Source organism: Pinus tabuliformis, chromosome X (genome assembly GCF_031772625.1).
Source record: "Pinus tabuliformis cultivar Carrire ecotype Pingquan chromosome X, CPIR1, whole genome shotgun sequence".
In the NCBI taxonomy this organism is placed as follows: domain Eukaryota; kingdom Viridiplantae; phylum Streptophyta; class Pinopsida; order Pinales; family Pinaceae; genus Pinus; species Pinus tabuliformis.
Window position 1 is genome coordinate 100,153,235 of NC_142308.1, and position 26,466 is coordinate 100,179,700.

At 36.1% G+C, this 26,466-nt stretch overlaps 2 protein-coding genes across 2 annotated transcripts in view; both read right to left on the minus strand.

Moving 5' to 3' along the window:
• Window positions 1-26,466, minus strand: part of LOC149138597 (transcription factor MYB114-like) — a 94,537-nt gene that overhangs the window by 48,385 nt on the left and 19,686 nt on the right. The window lies entirely within an intron of this gene.
• LOC149138598 (uncharacterized) lies at window positions 1,523-2,287 on the minus strand. Its single transcript, XM_089448336.1, has one exon. The coding sequence runs from the start codon at window positions 2,162-2,164 to the stop codon at window positions 1,523-1,525; it is 642 nt and encodes a 213-aa protein (XP_089304462.1). The 5' UTR covers window positions 2,165-2,287.

Here is a 26,466-nt window from a genome sequence, read left to right on the forward strand (position 1 = left end):
ATTGAGTTTTTGTCCTATTAATAGGCTACATTAAATATAAATATGATAGACAAAACCATGGGTTGTTATATAACTAGAGTCCAAGACCATTGGTCACTTGAGCAAGTCAAGTTTAATTGTTCCACCCTAACATATTGTAGTCGAGTTTTTATTTAATATTATTAAACAAGAAACAAATCATGCTTATGTAGTAAAATGAAAAGTAATTATCTGATGAAATCCTTGACAATCACAATATACTTGAAGAGGTAGTTAGCATATATATGAAAAAGGTATTAAATTTTTTGCTTATTTATACATATTTAATATTGTTATATGCTAATTAACTAAAATGAATGTAGAAATTGATGAGAAAGATAAGGTAGTTACATTATTCTATTTTTTACTTAAATCTTCAAACTGTTTAGTCATTTACATTAACTTCGTTATGACATTGTTGTAAGATCATTATTTTCTATGGAAGCATGGAGGAAGATATCTATATATTATTTAACTTTAGTTGTCAGCTTGAAATTCTTGATAGAGGGTAGTAGCTTCAACAAACATTCTTTCCTTTTGTGATTTACATTGTTCAATTTTACCATTAGTCTATTATCAATGTAATCAAGTGCATGGATGGTCTTCATACTAGATTCAATTCAATCCACATTAAGGAGTTTTACCACTAGTTAGAAAATTCAACACACACATCCTAGATCATTACTAATAGCTTGGACCAACTTAGTCAATAGCACTATTAGGTGTGCCCACTCTGTTTTTCCTTGATTGTGTATAGAAGTATCCTCCTTACAAGATTTGTATTCATTCTAATGACTTCACTAACAAACACTATTTTTGTAAGAATTTTACTAATCTCTTATCTAATATAATGAATTGAGAAAATTATAAATCAAATTCTAAAAACATTACTTCCAATCTCTATGTTAAAATTACATAGATTTTATAGACACACAAAAAAACACTAGGAAATACATTACATTACAATATGAAATACATTGCAGCTCTTACACTAACTTGAAACTATTCTTTGTGGACATATGCTTTTACAATTCTCTCATCATGAACCTAGGCCCTCATATAAGGGAGTCGAGTTCAAGGTTCATACGAACTCTAGTACTAAAAAAACATATAAAAACAATGCATAACATTCAACAAGAGAGATATTATTATTAACACAATACAAAATATTATTCGATATTTATAGGAATGGGTACGTACAATACATAACCATAACAAGTGCTTGCAACTAGATGAGAAAACAACTCACAAACACTCTCTAGAATAAAACATTGAAATATTAATGATTTAAAAGAATGTGTTCGAACAATACATTTATTTAATTAACTTTAATACTTCCATTCAATGTTGTGCTACTTCTATAGTGAAAACATATCCTAAGTAGACTGGTTGTTCTCCCAATTGTTAGAAATGAATGGAGAATAGGTTACGTAGATATGATTTTCTCTTTATTTGACATTCAGTTCCTATTAATTAGGAATCTGTTTTTTGCCTATGTATCTATTTAATTCCTGATGATTAATGAATAAGTGAAGCGAATGCATTTGCTGGAGGGAGCTCCTGGTGATCTGCACCTGTGAGCTCCCGTGTGTTTGTCCAAACTTCTGTCTTCTGCATTTCTTATCATGGTATCAGAGCTAGCAAGACTCATAATGGCTTGGGCCTTGTCAGCTGGCACATCGTAGACATTCACCGCTCCGTTATAGAAAATAGTGAGTTGAGCTGTGGACGGTTGCTCCGTAGCTTTTGCTGGAGCAGATCTCGAATCCGGATCCGTTTGACCGGTTGCAAAAGGCAAGGTTATATTTGTTTCCGGAACTCTAGGGTTTGAACTGAAACGGCCAGTGCTTAGTGGAAACAATTCTATCAATTCTGCGTGACTCGGTGGCTTAGATTTTCCGTTTAAGCTCTCGGCCTCACGGTTGACATGAATGAAATCGGCCTTCTTGTCCTCTGAAAGCGCGATTGATGAAAGCATCTTTTGCATCATTTGCGGTCTAATCCGCGACAGATCTTGCATTAATCTCGGCTTGGCGAATTGTTTTCCAGGGCATGATTCCAAACTCTTACTTCCATTCAATCGCGCTACATGATAGAGGGACCTATACGTTGTACGCTGATTTGAAAGGCGTGACTGGCGTCGCATGGTTTGGAGAGTCAATCGCGCTGACCTAGTTTGTTGTGGATTTTTGCGCTGGTGGCTGTGGCAGCGTCATAGCACAAATTGAGCCTCGAGGAATTTGAAGCGTCGATAAGGCTAGAAGATCGCCACAGAGAAGAGCTCACACCTACCTGAGGTAGACCCTATCATTTGACAGAGTGGAGGCTAATCGAGGCTATGTGGAGGTGTTGGAGCTATGGAATATTGAACAGAGGACTGTCGTTTGGGAAGAGGCCGTAGAGAGGAGGGCAGATCGTCGAAGGGAACATCGGAGGAGGCTAGATTGCCAGTAGGGCTGCAAGGAGTTCAGATCTAGTAGCGTGGAGAGTGGATCTAGTGAAGCCTGTGGAAAAACAACATCCCGTGGTGCCAGAGGAGTCCGCATCTAGAGGAGTTGCAGGATCGGTTGCCCACAGTATCCCGTGGTGCCAGAGGAGTCCGCGTCTAGAGGAGTTGCAGAATCGGTTGCCCAGCAGGGGCGTCTTCTCGTTAGTGGCCTTGTGTGGTTGATTTAAACTAGGTGCACTCAGCAATGGTAGCCATTGTTGTGAAGTGGTTGCCCCTTCATCGAAGATCTGAGCTCTGCTAGTCACAGAGGCAGATCGTGAGTTGTACCGAGAGGGCATTGAGCGAATTGTAAATTACAGTTCTTCTCTCTCAAATTCCTTCAAAATTCTGTAAGAAACCAAGAGTTTCAGGAATGCGCGTGCCTCGACAATAGTGATCTGGTATCTAGCATCAAGATTGAGTTTAGATTTCCATGCAGCAGAAATTTTCTGAGCATCATTTTTCTGCTAAAACTGATTCCAATAAATCAAATATTGCCTGCTTGATAATCGTTTTTTTTTAAGTTGCCGGGTAGCCGGTTTTTTTTTTCCAAGATGAATTCTCAGATGGCAGATGCAGATACAGACCCAGATCAGAATCTGGATGTTAGACTATTTATGGCCGAGGAGGATGAATCAGAAATTTGGTTCGTGGATTCTGGAGCCTCCTCGCATATGTCAGGTAAAAAGCAATGGTTCAGAAATTTTAAAGAATCCAACACTGGAGCAAAAGTCTATCTTGGAGATAATAGTGGGTACGAGATCAAGGGACATGGAGATGTCCTTGTTACTCTGCCTTATGGTAAGATTAGGAATATATCTGATGTGTGGTATGTTCCTGGCATTAAGAAGAACCTGATTTCTGTGTCCAAGATTACAGATCAGGACCTCAAGGTAGAATTTTTTAAATCTTATTGCATTATTAAATATTTGTTGGATCAGATGAAGCCCATTGCTATAGGTATTCGAATAGGAGGACTCTACAAGTTGGATGTGAAAAGTACGCCTCAACAAGCCTTGATGGCGTCAAATAAGTCTGCTGAAAATTTGTGGCATCATCGACTTGGGCATATTAATTTTGGTGATCTCTTTCTGCTGCAAAATAAAGGTATGGTAGAGGGCCTTCCTGTTTTAGAAAAGTTTCATATTGATTGAGAGGCATGTGCGTTCGGTAAACAACATAGAGATGAATTTCCTGTCATTAAAGATAGAAAACAGAGGGATATACTTGAACTTGTACACACTGACTTATGTGGCCCGATGCAGACAAGGTCGTTAGGGGGGGCCTATTATTTTTTAATCTGTGTTGATGAATGTACAAGATTCACATGGGTGTATTTTCTTAAACAGAAGAGTCATGCTTTTGAATATTTCAAGCAATTCAGAAACATGGTTGAGAAGCAAACAGGAAAATTCATCAGGATTCTTCAATCAGATCAAGGGGGGAAATTCAAGAAAGAAGTCTTCACCAAATATTGCAACAAGCATGGGATACAACAGCAATTCACAACACCTTACACTCCTCAGCAGAATGGAGTTGCTGAGAGGAAAAACAGAACACTGGTGGAGTGTGCTCGCAGTATGTTGAAAGGTAAAAATCTAACCAATGGTTTTTGGGCAGAAGCTATTAATACTGTAGTGTATTTAAAGAATAGGAGTCCTACTAAAAGTCTTGAGTATAAAACTCCTTTTGAAGCATTGTTTGGCTTCAAGCCTGCAGTAAGTCATCTTAGAGTATTTGGTTGTAAAGCTTTTGCACATGTTCCTAAAGAAAATAGGAAGAAGTTAGATTCAAAGGCCATTAAATGCACGTTCATTGGATACTGCAGTGAGTATAAGGCTTATAAATTGTTTGACCCTGCTACTCACAAGGTGTTTGTCAGTAGAGATGTATTATTCCATGAACAGATTGACGATGAAAATCCTGTCCAAAACAATGAAGAATGGCATGTGCCCTTACTCTCAGAAGAGGATACTGAAACAGGAGTCAGTCAGCAGCAGGAACAGAGTCAGCAGCAGGAACAGAAGCAGGAACAACAGCAGGTACAACAGCAGCAGGATAATGTGGAGTTCAGTCCACAAAGGGAAGAAATAAGCAGAATAATTGAACCCCCACCACTCAGAAGATCAAACAGGCCAAGACAGTTACCAGCTCGATATAGGGATCATGCGCTTATGACTGGTATGTTAAACATTGCAGAACCTTCTAACTTTTATGAAGCTAGTAAAAGTCTTGAATGGAAGAAAGCAATGAATGAGGAATATGAATCCATCATTAAGAACAATACGTGGGATCTAGTAAAACTTCCTGATGATAAACAACCTATAGGTTGCAAATGGTTATTTAAGTTGAAATTTAGAGCAGACGGGTCTATTGATAAACATAAAGCAAGGTTGGTGGCAAAGGGATATTCCCAGATAGAAGGTATTGATTTTGAAGAGACATTTGCCCCTGTTGCAAAATTAAACACCATCAGAATGATCATTGCTTTAGCCACTAAACATCATTGGAAAATACATCAATTAGATGTTAAGTCTGCTTTCTTAAACGGTGATTTAAAAGAAGAAGTATACTTAGTACAGCCTGAAGGATTTGTTAAGAAGGGAGAAGAACATCTAGTGTGTAGATTAAAGAAAGCTTTATATGGTTTAAAGCAGGCACCTAGATCCTGGTATGAAAAAATTGATTCTTTTTTCCTCATGAATGGTTATAAAAGGAGCAAAAATGATCCCAATTTATATACCATGTTTAATAATGAAGGGCAGATAGTGGTGATTTCTTTGTATGTAGATGATTTGATAATAACAGGAAGTGCAGATAATCTCATTGAAGAAATCAAGCAGCAATTATCACAGAAATTTGAGATGAAGGACCTTGGAGAAATGCAATACTGTTTGGGTCTAGAAGTTTGGAGAGATTCAAGTCAAACTTTCTTGTCCCAGGGTAAGTATGCAAAGAGTCTGTTATCCAGGTTTAAGATGGATGAGTGTAAGCCTTCATGCATACCTTTACAGCAGAATAGCAAACTTCAGATGGATGATGGTTCGAAATTTGCAGATACAACATTGTACAGACAGTTAGTTGGTAGTCTTATTTATTTGACTACAACAAGACCTGACATGGCCTATGCAGCAAGTGTTCTGAGTCAGTTTATGACTCAACCTCATGACAGTCACTGGAGTGCAGCGAAAGGAGTATTAAGGTATCTGCAAGGAACATCAGATTTTGGTATTTTGTATTCTGACTCATTTGATGTCAAGTTGACAGGTTATACAGACTCTGATTGGGCGGGAAATCTAGATGACAGAAGATCAATTACAGGTTACGCCTTCAACATTGGTTCCGGGGTCATCTCTTGGTGCAGCAAGAAGCAGCATACTGTTGCTTTATCCTCGGCAGAAGCTGAATATCAAGCTATGTGTGCAGCGACATGTGAGGCAGTTTGGTTGCGTAGACTTCTCCAAGATGCAGGGGAAGAACAGACAGAAGCTACAATCATCAATTGTGACAATCAAAGTTCCATCAAACTGGCTTACAATCCTGTGTTTCATAAAAACACTAAGCACATAGACACTCAATTTCATTTTGTTAGGGAGAAAGTGCAGTCCAAAGAGATTTCTGTAGACTATTGTAATTCTTGTGATAATATGGCTGACATATTCACTAAGCCACTAGGAAGACTGAAGTTTGATTTGTTTAGGGACACTTTAGGTGTGTTTAAAAATCCCTTTCTCCATTAAGGGGGGATGTTAGAAATTAATGGAGAATAGGTTACGTAGTTATGATTTTCTCTTTATTTGACATTCAGTTCCTATTAATTAGGAATCTGTTTTTTGCCTATGTATCTATTTAATTCCTGATGATTAATGAATAAGTGAAGCGAATGCATTTGCTAGAGGGAGCTCCTGGTGATCTGCACCTGTGAGCTCCTGTGTGTTTGTCCAAACTTCTGTCTTCTGCATTTCTTATCACCAATCTTACGTCGGAGTTGGCTAGTGTTGACTTTGGGCTTTGCGGAAAAGGAAAAAAAATTAAAAACAAAAACTTCTACTAATTTTGTATTTTTTTATATTTTAAAAAAATTATATCATTTTACTCATTTCATGTATTATCGTGTTTAGAGGTATTGCAGTTGTTCTAAATAACGGGTTATATTTAAATATTATTTCAATATAAAAGAGAGGCTGTAGTGTCTCTAAAATAAAATACTAAATCAAATAATTATAATAATAAAACATAAGTAAGTTTAGATAAAAAAAATAATAAAAATGTAAAAGTAATAAAAATATTAAATTGTTCATCTTTATGAAATATAAAATGGAAAATCTAAGAGACATTAATTTTCATCTTCAACTTTCTTAAGATTATATAGATGAAAACATATTTTATTCCATAATGCTACTTGAAATCTAATTTCATTATAAAATGTCTCACACACATTGATATATATAGACCCATTTCAACATATAAATTAAAAATTCAATTAATAAATATATATCAATATTTAGATATAGTAATATGTTTGAATATATTAAATAAAGTATAAATTTATATGATTAATTGTATTATTATTTAAATAATATATGAGATATACAATAATATATATTATCTTTTAATTTGAATTGAAAATTTCTGTGGGGGTAAAACCTGTGAAACCTGAGTTGAGTACATCAATCACCTCTAACCTGCCAATGTACTAAGGCAACAAAGTTTAATTAGATGTTCTCGACATGTCCCAAAAAAAATATATTAGTTTGTGAGATTCTTGGAAGAATTACTCCTCAAAATTTCAGGAATGTATTTATTTTCGTGAACAAATTGCATCCCAATAAGAAAAAGGAATACATGATGAATCTAGTTTTTCAATGTGACTCATTGGGACCGTTGGCTGGCATATTGCCAGACTTTCTTCTCCTCCATTCCTACTATTGATCATACCTCTATTGAAGTACGAGGAGTTTTTCTAGTGTTTTTAGGTCCGGAATTTGCTGAACATTCTTCTGGTCTTCAATATTCAGCTATATCAACCTAGTGTCCGAGGGCTTATAATTAGGCCAATTCTACATGCTATGGGATTTGAGAGACCTAATTTTGATGTTTTTGATCCACCACTAAAATTACTTGAAGAGGGGGAGGAGCTAGAGGAAATGTTTCAAGACTATCCACTGTGGAAGGATTTTCATATTAACAGTTTTATATCACAATTGGGAAATAAACAACTGTACACATTCATAATCTAAATAAAAACAAAAATAAAAAAACATTTTCTACTCAAAATAATTTTAGGAAATCCAAGGTTAATCTCCATTTCGGGACAAGTAGCAATGCGCTTCTCCTTTGAGTCTAACAAAGAAAAAAGAGGGCATTCCTAAAGTAGACCCAATTGTCTGAAGAGAGGAAAACCCCAAGCCCCATAGGTGCATTGACATGTTTGGAACCCTCACCAAGATAGGATTAGAGATTTGGATTTCTGTCAGTGAATCGAAGGCAGAAGACCGAAGTTTCATACACAAACAATCATCACCCGAAAGCCATGGATCGATTTCAAAGATTAGATCCCTATGTTCAACAATGTCCAAACAACACAAAAATCCCTTAGCATAAGCTTGGACGAAAACTTCTTTCCCGATCACCATAGGGAAATTTTCACTATACTGGATTGAAGATCCGCAAGCCAGGGACAAAACCCAAAAGGAAAAACAAACTAATAAGGAAACTTGATTGCTCATCAACCTTTGAGCCAATGGGAAAGGAAAGGGTGGGAGATTCATGAACCTAAACATAAGAAAACTGTTGAATCATATCATTCTTGACCATGAGAAACAATGGCTGGACCTGAAACTAGGATATAGTTAAGGGGCATGAAATCCGGCTTGCTCTTAGCTGGCAAAGGACCATCTGTGGCCAAAGACAAAACGAGCCAACGTGTGGCTACAAAGGCTAGACATGGCAGCTAATAGGAGGAAGCTGAAGAAGACAACTGAATCCGTGCAGATGCAACCATGGCTAAGGCCGAACCCTAGTTGTTGCAGGAAGGAACTCAGATGCCATTTTTGCACGTATAATAATTTTATATTATATGAAGCGGTTTTATTTATTTAATTATAATAATATTTTAAAATATACTATGTGCAATTTAAATTTATATTAATATTTATTTTATTTTTTGGTCTTATTTACTTGAATAAAACATCAAGTTTACAATAGTACTTATTCTATTTAAATTTGCCTGATTAATCATTATTTTAAGATAAAAGGACTCTAAAAAATTAACAAATAAGAAAATATATTATTGTCTATCACTCCATTATATTATGATACAGATAATAAATTAATAATATAACTTGAATAAAATCAAATTAATTATAATACATATTAAAATAAAAATTATAATGGTTTAAATAATTTAAGGTATTTTTATAATAATAATGGTTTGAATTATGAGATTAATATTAAGGAATTTATTTTGAAAATATTTAAGAATGTTTAAGTGATATTGTATATTTATTTTGTTGTCTTACTTCTAGGGGATTTGGAACTTGAATCTTATTCTTTACATAACACTTTCATGAGTTGAAAACGTGATATTATATTGAACAAAAATCACTTAAATTATTACTTTTGAAGTGTAAAGAATCATATTAATTAGAGTCAAATTATAAAAAATTATGCAACATATAATTTCTAATTTTTCAATTTCACTGAATTTTTAAAAAAGAAATACATATATCTATAAATTTAGTGCAAATAATAATAATACTAGCAATTACACCAAATGTCGCCATAAGGCATAGGAAAGAGTAGCACTGACAATGAAAGTGTCAACTGCAACATTTGGAGAAAAAATCAAGGATGTGATTAATAATCAAAATCGTTCCTCAAAAACTTTGGTAAAGCTAAAACATAATTCCGTGTATGGAACCACGTTTAACATAATTCCATATATGGCACCTATGTTCTCAACTATGTGTTAAGAACCCACCCATGTTCTCAACCTCAATTTAGGGGGAGGGGCGTGCATACTGGTCAGTTGTGAATTCTTTGCCATTACAATATATTAGTTGAGGATTTTCCTTAAAAAAAGTCATAGGAAAACAATGGGTGCAACTAATATATGGCTTCATAACTATTTGATATAATGAATCTGCCAAATTTTATGGCTAATTTAGTAGGACTGTAGTTTTTTCTCATTCGTAGCAACAATCCAGCCAAACACTTTGAAATTCAATCTTAGCAGAGATGACTCATTCGAGTCTAACTGCTTTTGGTGTCAATTTCTAAACATCCACTAAGAAAATGCCATGTCATATTTATCTCCATAACTAGCAAATTATTCAACCAATTTTCATCCTCCTGCTCCCATATAAATCTCTCAACTTTGGCATTTGGGGATCCATTGCTACTATATCTTTCAAGCTTGGATTCCTCTAAAGTAAGGTTATTTCCAACTGGGTCACCAGTATATGCAGTTATCCAAACTGGATCACCATTATATCAAGTTACCCTAACTAGGTTACTCCTATATACATTTATCTAGACCAGGCTGTTGTTGTATCCAATGACTTTAATGCAGTTCTTAGTTGAGACCAACATTCTATGTCAAGTTCAATGCCGAGTGAAGCCCCACCTTTTGATTGCATATTATCACCATGTACTTACCATTGCTTGAAGCACATTTACTTTCAGATCTTAAGCCTTCTTTCAAAACTTATGCATCCTTCATTGATGAGCCCTGTAATATAATCCAAATGAATTAACATTACTATGACAAAGACAAATGAGGTCTATATGTTCCTCTAACTCTTGTTACATTTAATATGTATGCTCAGAGTAATTCATTTGACTGTAGACATGTCAAGTTCTGGAAATATTTGTTGTTTTGTAGGTGAATCCAAAGTAGATGTGATTAAATATAAGCATGGGACGACATGGATATGATAATAGCGCATGGCTAAAGCCAAGCTTTCATTATGGGATTTATTATCACTCTAGGTTAGATCACATCGTTTCTCTGAACATGCATCCTCAATAAGGAGTACCCCAATGAAAAAAAAAAGGAATATACTTTAGGCATTCCTCCTCCCTCATGGTACTAGAAATTCCAAGTCTCGTAGAAGATGAATTCAACATTTAGAATCCCACTTCGAAATACGCAACAATTATGGAATTAAATGTTTTTTCAGATTGCGATGCCATGTGTAGAATAAGCTTATCATTTTTTCATGTCTTTTTATGACACAAAGTGGAGTTTGTAGACTCCTTTCGGCCTAGGATAAGAATTGTTAACCCTAACCATATACAACGTGTCTTCATTGATCACAAAAGCGTAATCCTATTTTACCAAAGACGACAAACATGGAAACCCATTCCCATGTGCTACTGTAAATTGAAGAACTTGGTGTTTCATTCCCACGTCATTTGTAGCTGAAATTTATTATTTTTCTCATAGAATTTTAGTGGTGATGTTTAACGCTCTCCAAAATAATGTTCCAAATGAAAGTAACCAGTAAAAATCTAATATTTTAGATCTACATTCCTTAAAAAGGAAAACCCTATGTTATGTGTAGTTGACAATTCGAGAAAAACTCGATAGTGACCATCCCATGTTTTATGGCTTAGTAATTAATAAATTTGCAATGATTAATTCATTAATGAAATTCAGAGTAGTTTGAATTTAGAGTTCCTATGAAATCAATGTAACGTGGTGATTTTTTTTTTGTTGCATTGACCTAGAATGTGATGTGTATATATTCATAGTGTCTTGCTAAGAGGACTCTCAGTTGTTATGTCAAAAATATGACACTATTGTCTCTTTCCCTACACGTTCTTGTGGCTACCAAAACAATCTCAATTCTTATGGGGCTTGTATTGAGTATGTCAACCCTATCCACTTTGGAAGAGTCCTCTTAATTTTTTCTTTCTTAATTGAATCAATTGACAGGATACATATATCAGGCACTTTCAGTTTATTACAGGAGATATTCCACACATCTGATGAGTTTGGGTGTACAAACACCCACTAATAGGAATACATCTCCTCTCGTAGAGTGCACTTCTTAGATGTGCCTAATTAGAATACATTGGCATGTTGAGCTCAACTACAAAGAGTATTGGAGAGTGAAAATCCTATCACAAACTTCAATTACGTGATGAATTACAATGATTGGAATATTTTTGCTCAACATCCAAACTTCAACAACTTGACCCAAATTTTCAGCTTCAACTATAATCCACTTGATCCATATGCATCTATGATCAATTCTTAAGATATCGCCAATCTTGTTTATGTCTTTGATGGTGCCTTTACAGATGACAATGCATTGTTTTGGGGAATGAAATACTACAATGATATGATTTTCGAAGTTGAACCAATAGGGAATGTTTGTTTTAGAAGGATAAGTAGGAATTTGCTCAAAAATAGTGGTGTGTGTTCCCTTGAAGAATCTACTTCTATGACAAGGAATAACTCTTCATCTATGGTCTTTTTTCATATGCTATCGACTTACAACATTTCCTTCACAACTTTTGGTGCAATTTCTAGTTATATTTAAATTATGGTGGGAAGTAACCTATGATAAATATGTTATTTACTGGATGGAATTATATTATGCAAAGGATACAAAATGACATTCAAGTTATGCTCCACTCAAATGTTTGGAATTTTTTTTTTGATCAAGTAAGAATGGAGCCTTCTATTAACCAAACTAGTACATTACATATGTTACAGGGTAAATCAAAATCCTTTTCATTTACCAAAACTCGATCCAGAGGCCTATGGGTTATGGTCCACAAAACCTATCGAAAGCATTATTGGCTTTAAACCCTTAAAACTCAGAACCATTCACTCTATCGGAATATATGGATTACACAGGAAATGCATAGAAACCAAACCCGCAACACTTAAGGTCGGACTTCAAGCAATTTACATCCACAAACATAAAAATCGACGGGTCTACACTTCCGGTCCATCGCCTTCCCACTGCACTCTCGGAACACCGATCTTCGATTGACCTGATCCCTGCCATCCATCTCTTTCATCGATCCAACAGCTATCGGTGTATCACTTAATCGCAAATCAACGTATCGTAATCCAACTCCTCCTTCCTTCGATTGTCGATTAAAAAACTTGCACGACGTAACCTCCACCATTGATCTACACTTCGTGGATCCAACTGTCCACGATGATTTCGGGCGGACAAGTAGCATGAGGATTAACCGCTAGAAATACCACTTAAGGTTCAAGAAACCACTTCCCTCGCGAATTAACTTTCGCGCTCTTCCACCATGTGAAGACCGTCGATCTATCCGATCAGACGATTGTCATTCCTTTCTGCCTAAGCCACTAATCTTCTGCTTAACAATGAATTTATGCTTAAACCTTAGTTTCTCTGCCAAACACACAGACGCTCATATATAACCATACTTCGTTAATCAAAGGCTCACCATCGATCCTCACAGTGATTGATGGCTGATCAAAATTGAAACATTTCCAGAATCATTCATCGCGCCACTGCATCCTTGGTCTTCCTTCACTGATCACAACCAATCGCTCAAATCCAATGGAATACTAATGCCGATACAAACTGCGGACTGCTGCCACACAACATGAAAATAGTTTAGGCTTCCCTATTGATGCAGGAGCATCCAGCACCAAAGCAAGCGAACGTGGGCCACGGGAGAAAAACAGAGGAAAGTCTGCTTTAAAGCAGAAAAACAAATTTAAAGTGGATTTAAAGCAGTTGTTAATAGACATGCACACTTTTTGGAGAGCTTTCATTGGAGAAAAGTAAGGAGAAGATCTGATCGATCCTTCCTAATGTGTCTTATAAATGTAATGTGATAGGGTGTGAGAGGTATCTGTTTTGTGGGAAAAATTGAGAGAGCAAGTTGTAGGCGAGCATGAGCTCCTTTCTAAGGCTGAAAGGCCTTAGTATGTAACTATTCTGTTTAATATATATACTCCTGTTTTAGTATATGTTGTGTATGCTTGTTTGTGTTTTGTAATTGAATGTTGTGAACTGGTTGATCGACCATCGATCCTTTACAGGACCGATGGCGATCTAATATCGTTTAACTGTTATATATAGGGTCGATTATGAGCGTGAAATGCAGATTGACTTGTTGAATAAATGCAGTCAGAGGGTCTTGAATAGCGAGATGCCGGTCGGACAAGAGATAGTCTTATTGCAATATATCGAGGCATGAAATGTTACAAGCTCTGGTTAAAGTTAGATCGAACCCGAGAATTATCACAACACTGTGATAGCGATCGCAGAGTGGTATTGTATCGACGGAGGTGAAATGTTATATAATGATTTAAAAGGTGAATTGGCACTATTAAAAATATCATTCCATCCTGTCGAGTTCCGATCTCCAATCAGTCAGATTGGAACTTTGATCGTGGAAAGGAGAGGTGGTGTTGAAATAGTCGATTTTTGATTGCCAACCAGCATGAACTTGTGATAATTGACATTGTAATCGTGTCGATCGCCGATTGTATGGGTCAGAATTGTGATTACATCGGGCTTTGGCATTCAGGCCGTTGCTATATGTGACTTCCGATTTCTTGGATCAGAATGGTTAGGACTGTCGTGGATCTTAACACCTGTTTTGTAATTGTGCAGTTGTTATTTAAAAGGCACCAACGCTGTTTTTAAGAGATTAAAGAGATGGCTCAAATGTTAATGAAGATCCATGTAAATAAAGTTAAAGGGCTTTAATCCTAAAACGCTTCCATCGATGCTTCGTGGGCCATAACCCACAGGCCCAGGTTCGGAATTTATATATGAAAAGGGATTTTGGCTTACCCCAAGATCTCACTTATCATCACCTATCCTCCCGCCTGTCTTTTGAGCCTCCTCAATCCGTCTTGTCAATCCATTGATCCCTATCTTTGGCTGCCTAACAGAGACAATCCTATAACAATTTTCCTGGTGGTAACAACTCCCAAACGTGTCGAGTGTCCCTTTCCTTATTAATCACTCCTTCATTTGCCAAAGGATCAGCTAACATGTTAGCTTTTCTTTTCACATAGACAAAGCTTATAGTTCTTAAGGTTTCAAGTGAGTGTAGATACAATGAAAGACCTGCGATAACCTCCAGTGTTTTGACACTTTATCCGGTAATGTACCGTTGCATATTTTCTTGGCCGTTCTAATCATATATTTCGAATCTACTTCAATGATGACATTGTGTGAATTGGAATCCACCAAGATTTCCAAGCATTTCTCTAAGGCCATGAGTTCTGCCATATTATTAGTGGCCATGAAAGATCTCCTTTATTTGACCTTGTTCATCTCTTATAACACCCCAAAACCAGCTAATCCTGGATTGCCCTTAGATGCTCCGTCCATGTTGACCTTTAAGAAGCCATGTGGAGGAGGCTTCCAACTATTTATATCTGCTTTTTATTGGCGCACACCTTTGATTATGCCCTGTGGGCCTATAGACTAGAGACCCAAATGTAGTAGAATACACACATATTGGGGTAGGGGAGGGTCCTTAGAAAGTTTCCTTAACAAGCTACTGACTGTGTCTTTGAGTTGCCTTAAAATTTGGTCAATTATATGTTGGGGCTTTCTTCCTTTGTTCTTGAGGATTTGATTATTACGTTCTTTCCAAACATCCTAGATGACAAAGCCTGGAACCAGAGTCCAGGCTTTATTAATGATTTCATTCCCTGAGAAGTTTTTCCTCCAATTCTTCAAAGTGTTGGAGATGTTGAGTCTATCCATATCAATGTGCCTAAAGATGGAGGCCACCCATTCCCACATGGTAGAGGTGAAAGGGAAAAGGTTGAGAAGGTGATCGATCATCTCCTCTTGTGAGCCACAAAGGTAATATTTAGAAGGTCTAGTGAAGCCTTTTTTTAGGAGCTTCTCCCAAGTTAAAATTTTCCTTTGATGAACTAGCCAAATAAATAACTTTATTTTCATCCACTGGGGGCTTTGCCAAAGATTCTTCCAAACTTGATCAGGGTTTAGGTAGTTAAATCATGTTACTACCTGTTTAGCTTCTTTGAGGTTAAAGTTTCCTTCGATGTTCTTTCCCCATCTTAGTTGATCAGGTAAGGAGGATACTAGAATCATCCTATCCTCTAGATCCTGAGAAAGAGAGTCTGTGTGGGCCTTCAGAGGGCTCTCCTCACTATGGCCTAGATCCTTCCAAATCCTCCATTTTCCATTGTTCCTTACCTAGTCCCAGAAGTAATTTACCATAAGTAGACCTTTGTGGTCTGTGTCATTTTTGAGAGCTGCTAATTCCTCCTTGTACAAGTTGGGTTCTTGTTGCCAGTTATCCTCCCAAAATCGTGCTAGGTTCCCATCTCGAATCTCCCAGAAACTATGTTGCTGAACAATGCCTTTTTCTTCCCAGGGAAGTTTCCAAATGTGGGAGCCCTTAATATGCCCTAACATTCTAATGTGATCCTTCTCCTACCAATTCTTGGCATATTTTTGTTTCCAAAGCTTAGCCCAGGTAGTTGGCGATTCCTTGATCTACCTCTACTAGAGTGTAGCTCCCGAAACTCTGCTGGTGCTTTCAGGATCATGAAGTCCGAAGCCACCATGGCTCTTGGGTTTGTAGATGTTGTCCCAGGATACTAAAGCCCATTTCTTTTTCTCTTCTTCTCTGCCCCATACAAAATCCCTTTGTATGCTCCTAATCTGTTACCTAATTCTGTTAGGAGCAAGAAGAGCTGAGAGCATGAACATGGGAATTGCCTGCAGGACAAACTATGTGAGTACAAGGCCCCCCACCAAATTTAAAGACCTACATGTCCATTTTCTGATCTTGTCCTGAATTTTATTTATTATTGGCTCCCACACTTCCTTGCTTAGATGTTTATCTGTGAGAGGTATGCCCAGATACTTGTAAGGTAGTTGGTCCCTTTCAAACCCAAGAATTCTGGTTATGTTTCTCTGAATAGCAATGTCAGTGTTAAAGAAAATGTTTTTTGATTTGTTGAGGCTTACCTCTATGCCAGCTGCCATAGCAAAGTCATTCAAAATATGTTTGATCGTTTTGGCTTCCCTGACTATGGGTATGCCCTGTAGCATTGTGTCATTCAAAAATTGCTGATGAGTGTTTGCCGCTCCATCCAAGGTGAGTTTGATACCCTGGATTGTTCCTTCAACATTTTCCATTTTAATTGCTCTGCCTAGCCCTACCATCATGAGAACAAAGAAGAAGGGTCAAATCATATCCCATTGTCTGAGACCTCTGGAGGGTGTGAAGAGTCTTGAAGGAGTGCCATTAAGCAAGATGGAAAAACTGGTCGTGGTAAATAGTGCCATAACCCATCTTATCCAATTTTGGTCGAAGCCATAGGCTCTTAGAACTGCCCTTATATAGGACCAACTTGGCTTATCCTAAGCTTTCACTAAGTCTAGCTGAATGATCATACCAGCTTGCTTGTTGCTTTTGAGAGAGTGTACCACCTCATGCGCTTGGATGATGTTATTGAGGATTTTTCTTCCTTCCACATAGCTCATTTTCTCCTCTGAGATGAGAGCTAGTAAGAGGGGCTTGATTCTATTGGCAATCACCTTGGAAATGATTTTATACACCACATTGCATAAAGCTATGGGTCTGAAACCATCTAGAGTCATGGCTTTTTCCTATTTTTGGATCAAAGCTATGAAGGAAGCATTAAAAGTCTTTAGAACCTTTTTGGATCTTCTTGAGTCTGCCAACACCTCATGGATATCCTGTTTGACTGTTTTCTAGTAGGCTTTGAAGAAGTCTACATTGAATCCATCCGAGCCTGGAGCTTTTCCATTTTTCATTTCATTGATCATTTCATTGACCTCCTCTTCTGACACTGGCCTATTAAGATTGTGGTTGTCCTCTTTGGTAATCAAATGAGGGATATACTGAGTGAAATGGTTGATGAACATGGATCTATCCTCTAGAGGCTCCTCTACTATACTGAGGAAATTTTGTACCAGGATAGCTTCCATGTCTTTGTGAGAGACGAGTTCTCTCCCTTGAGAATCTTTGAGATTTGTGATTCTATTGTGTGCCCTGTGATCCATGGTGGATTTATGAAGGAACTTCATGTTTATTTCTCCCTCTCTAATCCACTGTATCCTTGATTTATGTCTCCAGAAAATCTCCTCTTGCAAGCACTTATCTTCCCATTCTTCCTGCAAAGAATCAGCTAGCTTTTTCTGCTCCTCAGTAAAGCCCTCTGTGATGCCAATTTGATTGATCTCCTGGAGTTTCTTCTCAGCTTCTCTTTTGGCTTTGAATATATTTCCAAATTCATTTTTGTTCCAATATTTAAGCCTAAATTTGATATGTTTAAGTTTATGTTGGAGGAGGAACATTCTAGTGCCTTGAATGTTCAGATCCTCTCTCCACCATTTGTCAATATTACTGGTGAATTCAGGGTGAGAGAGGGAGGCATTTTCAAACCTGAAAGGTATGATTCTTGGTGTACCCATAAAAGTGGCTTCCAGTTGTACAGGCCAATGGTCTGAACCTCCAAAGGGAAGAATAGAAGCTGTCATGGTAGGGCCTGAGAGAAAGAGGTCGTCTGAAATAATAAATCTATCTAGTTTAGAGGCAACTTGTGAAGCCCCTCCCCTCTTGTTGTTCCAATTGAAGGTCTAATTTATTGTTTCAATGCCCACTAACCCCATGTTCATTATGAAGTTCTGGAAGGCCATGGAGTCTCTGCCTAGCTGTCTGATACCACCTTTTTTCTCTGTAAGAGATATTATCATATCAAAATCTCCTGCAATTATCCAGGGCATATTGGGGTGTCTTTCTCTTAGTTCCTCAAGGGAGGTGAGAAGCTTGAGTTTTTATTCTTACTTTTGAGGTCCATAGACATTTTTGATCATGTACATCTCCTTATCACCTAAAGGTTGACATACCAAAGAAAGATAACGCATCTAGGATTCCAAATTTCTAAGGATCCCACAGCATGAGAATCCCCCCACTGAGTTTTTTTTCTAACCTCTAGATACTCATACTTGATTAGCCATTTATTATGAATTTCTCTAATATTATCCATTGAACATTTTGTCTCCTGGATAAAAATCATATCTGGTTTCTCTCCTTTTATTCTATTACTGAGATTTCTTTGTTTCCTTCTATTTCCTATGTCTCTAATATTTCAAGTTGTGAGCTTCATTAAGAAAGGTTTGTAAAGGAATAACTGGTGAGATCTTTCATCTTACCTAAGTTAATCAATAGTTTCCCACATTCGTTTAGCAACTCATTATGTCTTTTTCTTCCTCTTTTCCTGCCTAGGTTCTTTGGAGATTGTGCCTGTGTTTGCTCCATCATCTTGACCCCTCTATGCTCCTGGCTTTCATGATTTATTTTGACTCCAACTCCCTTTGATTGTGATCTCCATAGGAAGAGCTGTTGAACCCTATCATGTTCCTCTTTTGGCAAGGAGTTCACTCATTTAGTCATCCCTTGTTCCAGAAATTTCTCTAGATCTAGATTTTCCCTATCTAGAATCCCCTGCAGTTCATGGTACTGCATTCCCACCTCAATTGGCGCCATCTCATGGTCCCTATTTATCTCTATACTTCTTGGCAGATCCTCCTTTTGCTAGCTGTTATCTATGATATCTTCCATGTTGTCATCCCTTTCCTTCTCAGTGATAATGTTGTCCGTTTCCTAGTTTGGTTCTTTCTTTCCTTCTTCTTCTTCTTCTAGGATCTTAAAGCTATTGTGGCCCGGTTGTCTTTTCTCATTGGTCTTCTTTTGTGGCTACCTTCCGCCTTCCCCTTTTCCCCCAACCTTGGTAAAACCCTCGGGATTTTTATCCACAATGGTTTTCAAATTTCTCTCCATGTTGTTTGTTGCGCAGTCTCTATATAGATGCCCATGCTCATGGCATTTGTGTCACCTAAATGGGATGTGCTCATAGTCCACTGCCTGCACCGATTCTTCATCATATACTTCTAAAATTATCGCATCTAGAAGTGCTCCAGATAAGTCCATTTCCACACACATCCAGGCGAAGGAGGTATATTTTCCTTTTAGAGTCATATCTGATATCTTTAGAAAATTCCCCAGTTTGTTGCCTATTATTTTTAGAGATTCCGGTAGCCAATAATCTAGAGGAAGGGAGTATAGTCTGATCCATACCAGTACCGATGTGAATTTCTCGCGTTCTGGGACAAAGTTCATCATCCATGGCCGCATGTAGAGGCCTGCCGCAACATAGAGATATGCTCCTCCTTTGAACACTCTGTCTTTATCCTCTAGGCTTGTGAATACTACTGTGAAGAATCCCTTAGCTCCCAGATGAAGGTTTATTTCCCCCTTTGGCTTCCAGTGGCTCCTTATCCATACATATAGCACCTTCTCTATTGGCCATATCCCCATGAATTTTCATATGACTACATATTTTGTCATATGATCCCTATGCGCTTGTAGCACTGGGTCGCTTAAGATGACCCGAGGTATGATGTTCAACTTGTGTTTTCAGACCCTAGTTGTCCTTATGGAAGTAGGTTTTTTTTATTGCTACCCCCTTTTTCCTTCTCCTTACTAGCTTCCTGTTGCTCCCCTTCCTGTTGATGAGGTTTGCTTCTTCCCAATGTTTTTGTGTTTCTCGCCTCTATTGCCTTCTCCAGAGGTTTCTTGAAACTCTGCCTTCGCACGCCCTTGCTTCTATCTGTAACTACTTGACTGTAGGAGGGAGCATCACTCCACCCTGCGCATCTTGCCATGGTGCCCAATGCCAAAACCCTAGCGCCAACCCTAGATCAAGTTGCAGAGCTTGATCTCAAAAATTCCCAATCTGAAAATATCTCAACCCTCTTGAATTTTTTTTTAATATTATTGAAAATAAATATTTGTCTTTCAAACTTGAACATTATAAGATGGACTGACTAATGCTAAACTAATAATGGTCAATGGGAAAATATATTTTAGTTCCTTCTTGGGCAAGGACTAGTAATATTTTTGTAACCATATTTAAATCTAATTACTAAACACATAACAACATAATACTTGCAATAAACATACAATATAAAAAGATTTTTAACTATGGATATTTACCCCCACTTTACCATGGATATTATAAACTTGTAAATATACTTTGTTACAATACCATGATTTATCAATACCATATGCCCAAAAAATATAATGCATTTCACAATCAAAACATTTTCTACATGTTTTATTTCAACTTAATTTTATAACATTTCTTGTTTTACCATAGATATTATTAACATACAATATAGCAATATTCTTAACCATGGATATTTACTCTCACTATACCATGGATATTATTAACATAAAAATATTCTTTGTTACAATACCATGGTTTATCAATACAATATGACAAAAAAAATAACCGCATTGCACAATCCAAATATTTTATACATATTTTACTTTAACTTAATTTTATAACATTTCATGTTTTACCATAGATATTATTAACTTGTAAATAGGCTTTGTTACACTACCATGTGTCAATACCATGGCTTACCAATAGTACAAGCCCAAAAACCACAACTCATTTTACAATCTACTTATTTTATACATATTTTATTTTAACATAATTTTATAGCATTTTTTAATTAAATTTAAAATATAAAACGTTATACTTTTGAGATATATCTAAACCTTCTCTCATTACTACTAAAACTATTTCGTGCTTATTGTGTGGAGATTAAATCAAAGTTTTAAGATAATTAAAACTGTGAACACTTTTATATATAAAGATGTGAAATTTATATAATATTAGCTTAGATTTATTTTAACTTCAGATCTACCATCCAATCTCTTTTCACTCTAAAAGTGATTTGCACCTCAAGAGAGTTTACCTGTTTTGGGGATTGATATGGTTAAGAGATTAACTCAACTAACTTGATCATGAAAATAAAATAATGTATCTATCTTAAATATACATTAATATATTTATATGTAACTTTATTAATTGAATATGTTTTTTTGGTATGTTATTATTTTTTCTATTATAATTTATGAAAAAATAAAAAAAGTAATTATTTAAAAATTTACTTCAAGATTAATGAATATTTTAAAAGGAAATCTATTCTTTGTTTTAATTTTTATATAATCACTAATTACTAATTGTTGAAAAATCCACATTTCTTTTTTAGTTTATTTCATTTAATTTTTTTCCATTTTTCTTTCATAAATATTTTTTTTCCATTTTCCTTTCCTAAATCTATTACTTAGGTTAGTAATATAAATTTATCTAGAATTAAAGTTTGAACATTATTGCAAAGTTGTGAAGTTGGAATTTGTATATATTACTTTCATTAAATTTATCTCAATTACAAATATGAGTTGCCTTTAGTAGGTAACCCCAGCACAATCAAGGTGCCATATGGGTTTTTGAGGGCGCTGAATCCATTTATACAAGAAAAAAACTAGTTTAAATAACACTCAAATCCATATATACATTAAAAAAGCTAGTTTAAATAACACTCAAATTTTTCAAGCACTCGAAAGTCAAAAAATTCGCACTAAAAACAACTCCATTACAAATATATTATGAATTAAAAATACCCAATCACTTAAAATATAAAATTATATCCTTAAAAATAAAAATCTTTTTAATATTACACAAACCAAAAGCAACAACATAATTTTTATTTTTTATTTTATATATTATAATTTTTTATAATTTCAATATTTGATGAACATAAAACACAAGTTTCCCAGTCGGAAAGTTCGAAGATTTAGACTTTTCTATACATAAGTTCCAATATCTATCATTTTCTATATATTCTTAGAACCTTAATAGTATAAAAGCACATAAAACATAATTTCTAGTATCCTAGAAATTTGTTATACATTCTTAGAACCTTAACGGAATAAGAGCACATAAAACACAATTTCCAGTATCCTAGAAATTTGAAAGCTTATTGAATTATGTTTTTTTATACTCTCAATATTTGATAAACTTAAAATGCAATTTCCCTGTAGTCTGGAGGCTTCTCATATGCTCTACATTATTAGAAGCTTAATAGAATAAAAGTACTAGAGGAAATTGAAGGCTTATTGACATGATCCATAGCCTCAAAACCTTATTAATTTACATATGATAGGTGTAATTCTATCAATTGTAATGTAAATTTTTTTTTTTCATTTAAAATTAAATAAAACTACAAATTTTGTATTTGCAGTTTTAAAGGAATATATATCAGTTATTTTTTTTTTTTTTTTGTGTAATTTGACAAAGTCAAAATCTAATTTTTTTACATAACAAGGTAGGAAAGGAAACATCTCTTCCATACTGGGGCTTGATAGCATCCTGCAATAATATTGTTAAAGAAGTATATTTCATAGAATAAATTAAAAAGGACAACAATGAAATATGTGTAAAAACAAAAAATGAACTTGGTGAGTGGGAATTTTGTAATCTTCAGGATTTGGATGAGGCCTCCAAGGCCTGTACTAGTACTGCTAAGAATTATTGTAACCAGAATCGAAGACGGAAAAGGTTGATCCACCGTTCTGAAAATCTGTAACATTTTGACTCCACTGAAATTGGGATTCCACTCCTCCAGCAGCTATGGTGAAGCCCTTCACTAGTGACTTATACAGATCAGAGTTCTCAGGAATTAGAATATTAAGTAGAACAACTCGGTCTGTAGTCATATGGAACAATTCCCATGCATCTTCGCCCGTAGCGTTGCTCGAAAATATAAATCCCTTTGTAGATGAGCAATGACTCCTTCCCAGCCCACTGCTTAATGTAGACTGTGACAACCTCGATAATTGATACTCAAATAGAGTTCAACAAAGTCCAAAATATCATAAACCCATTCCAGGATTTCATAAAACCAAAAGCAAGAAAAAATAAAACCATGAACATACCTTCTTGTTACTATTGTCCTAAAAAAAATGGTTGCTTGGAAGAAGCCTTGTTCATGGTGACATGAACACCCATGCCCACATTAAAACCCTGCCGAAATTTTTCATCATCATCCAGCATAGCATAATCAACTTTCTTGGCCATTCTAACAATATAGCTATCTTCTTCATCCATTTCGCTCAGCCCCATTGGGGGTGATTCTCCAGGGTAATCGACCTGAAAACTAACCGAACCCAAACCCCATTCGTATGGAATACACCCTGGACACAAAATTTCATGTAGAATAACCAACGAAACATTATAAAACTCCTAAGAAACCCTCTCGGTGGATTTGAAGTTGCCCAATTGACGGTTCAAAGCACAATTCCAGCGAGAATTTCGTCCCACTACATGAGAGAAGGATTTAAAAATACATAAAAAGGGGCAACTTATGTGTAAAAACTATAATACATTACAGTTCAATGCCAAGCTTGACAATTTACTATTTCCCTAAAATTTTTATGCCTTATCATTTCAAACACAACGACGTACTGATAAGAAACTAATAGTTCAAACTATCTTCACCTTCATTAATCAAATATGATATTACATATATACAGGAGTATTGTCTCAAGATAGGAAAACTATCTTGGACATACAATCTGTTGGTTGAGAGAATATCTCAACCACACACAAATTTAGAAACATAGTTAGGAACAAACTCCTCTAGTTAGAAAGACACAACTGAGACAAGTAGGAATTGCATATTCCAACAATCCCCCTTAATGAGTACTTGTCTCAATATCAATCTACAAAGTCTAGTTGTGGTCAAACATAACAAAAGAATATGTTGATTTCCATATAAAGGAGCAACAATCCACCGTAATGCATGGGTGCTAACCGCTACAACCGCTAGTGTACTAGGATTCCCTTCGCATACATGGTTCTGTCAACCATTATAACTGCATACATGTACCTGTACCTATAAATCCCTGCCAATATCATCATGGGTTTTATCGTATTACCCATAACCATGCTCTAGATTTTATTAAATCAACCTCAACCATGCCACCAAGGGCTCTCAGCGACCACAACTCAACTCAGCCACCAAGTCTCAACAGAACCACCAAGGCTCACCACAACCACCAAGTCTCAACTCAGCCATGAAGGCACTCCAGCCACTCTGGGCCAAAAACTTGCCACTAGGGCACTCCAACCACTCTGGGCTACAAACTTGCCACTAGGGCACTCCACCCACTCTGGGCAACAAACCTGCCACTAGGGCACTCCATCCACTAAGGCTTAACAAAGACCCAACTGAATCAGGTCGAGGGTTTTCTCGGCTAACCCTAAACCATGCCAACAGGAATCTGTGGCCCACTTCACTCTTACATGTGTTTTCTGGCTTACCAAAAACTGACACTGCAAATTAAAAGTGGTTTTTAGATTACCACAAACTGTATGGGGATACACATGCCTTACAAGGCTTATAACACAACTCCAACTTTTGGCATTACCAGGTACATACATTATAAATAACACTACAAAACATCCTAGACTTGTTTACAATTAATATGTGTGACTCATAATACATCATGCTAGTGAGTATATTACCTAAAATCACACACAAACTTAACGTAATTGTCCATCATCACCTAATTTTCAGTGTCGTTGTTGCACAAAATCAATATTTGCTGCACTTTTGGTCTCTTCTTTCTTTTTCTGGTTTAATTGTCTTAGATTCACCTACATGATTTGTTAGATTAGCTAATTCTAACAAAAAAAGCATTGCATTGAGTTAGCTAGGTGTTAGGGTCCTATAATAATAGGATTCATAATTTTGAATTGGCTATGGTTAGTCTTGTAATATTGTACATACTTTTTCTTTCCGCATAATGTTTTTGCATATTAAAAAAAAATAGAAAATGTAAAGAGGGTAAGTACTAAAAGAATAATCAAAGGACTAAAAGAAACAAAAAGATCAAAAAAGTATAAAATATGAACCCCAAAAATAGATAAGAATGGATCATGAAAGTGTGCAAATTCAAATGACACTCCTTTTTATTTTTCTTTGCAAAATAATATTGTGTGAAGCTTGTCAAAAATGCCACAATCCATGATGGTCAAAGTAGTTTAAATTTGATTCATTCATGCTTTAAATTTCATATTGATAGATGGAGAATAAAGATGTAGCCAAACTGTTTAATCTTGGTAGATCAGTTGTTAGGTAGAGAATAATAATGAGCTCATCAGTTTAATCTGACCCATTAGAAGTTATAAGGTTAGAATTAGATAGTTTGCTTATAAAAGAAAATGAAATGAAGGGTCAGCAAGCTCAAATGCACCCAATGAATGAAGAGAAAATGCTAGGGTAAATAAAGGGTAGAAAGAAAAAGTTTTGCAAGTGCACAACGTTGCTAAGTCAAAAGCACCTTCATCATGCTTAATCCTATGTTTCATGTGCAAGAGGAATTGTCAAAGTGAAAGGACATTCACTAAAGCTTATTTACTAATTTCCCCTCATTTCACTAGACCCCCACATACTTAGTTTATTAATTTCCCCTCATTATCCCTTCATTACTTTTCATCCCCTAATGTTGTCCCTTTCTTTGTTCCAAAGCACCCCTCCCTCTTCATTTCCCCTTGTAGAAACCCTTTCCCTTCATTTTGACCTGTTTTCCCTTGGTTTCACACATTTCCCTAGACATTACCCTTTAAAAATCATTCCCCCTTCCCAAAACCCCTTTCTCTAGTATAAAACCCATTCCCATCACAAAATAATACATTCCCACCTTATTAATTTCCCTTTTTCACTTAACAATCGACTAAACCCCTTTATCCTAAGTTATTTCCTATATTCCTGCTTTATGTATTTAAAGTCCCCCGCGTTATAATTCCCTAACACCCTTTTAACTCACCAAACCTTGGTGTATAGTTAAAACCTTCACCGTATAACCCATGGTCCCCACCCTTTATTAACCAATTGCTTATATTAAAATCCCATGATTACTTTTTAATTAATTACATTTCATTGTAATTAAAACCCGACCCCACTCCCCAGCTCCGTCCGTGCAACTTCGTCATGCGATAGCCCTTCGATCTGCTACCTCCAGATCTAATGGAACACATCCATATTGCGCAGTTCATCATCCGACAGTTA

Bases quoted from the DNA above. Each gene is read 5' to 3' on its own strand.
- LOC149138598 (XM_089448336.1), bottom strand. From the start codon at position 2,164: ATGCGACGCCAGTCACGCCTTTCAAATCAGCGTACAACGTATAGGTCC.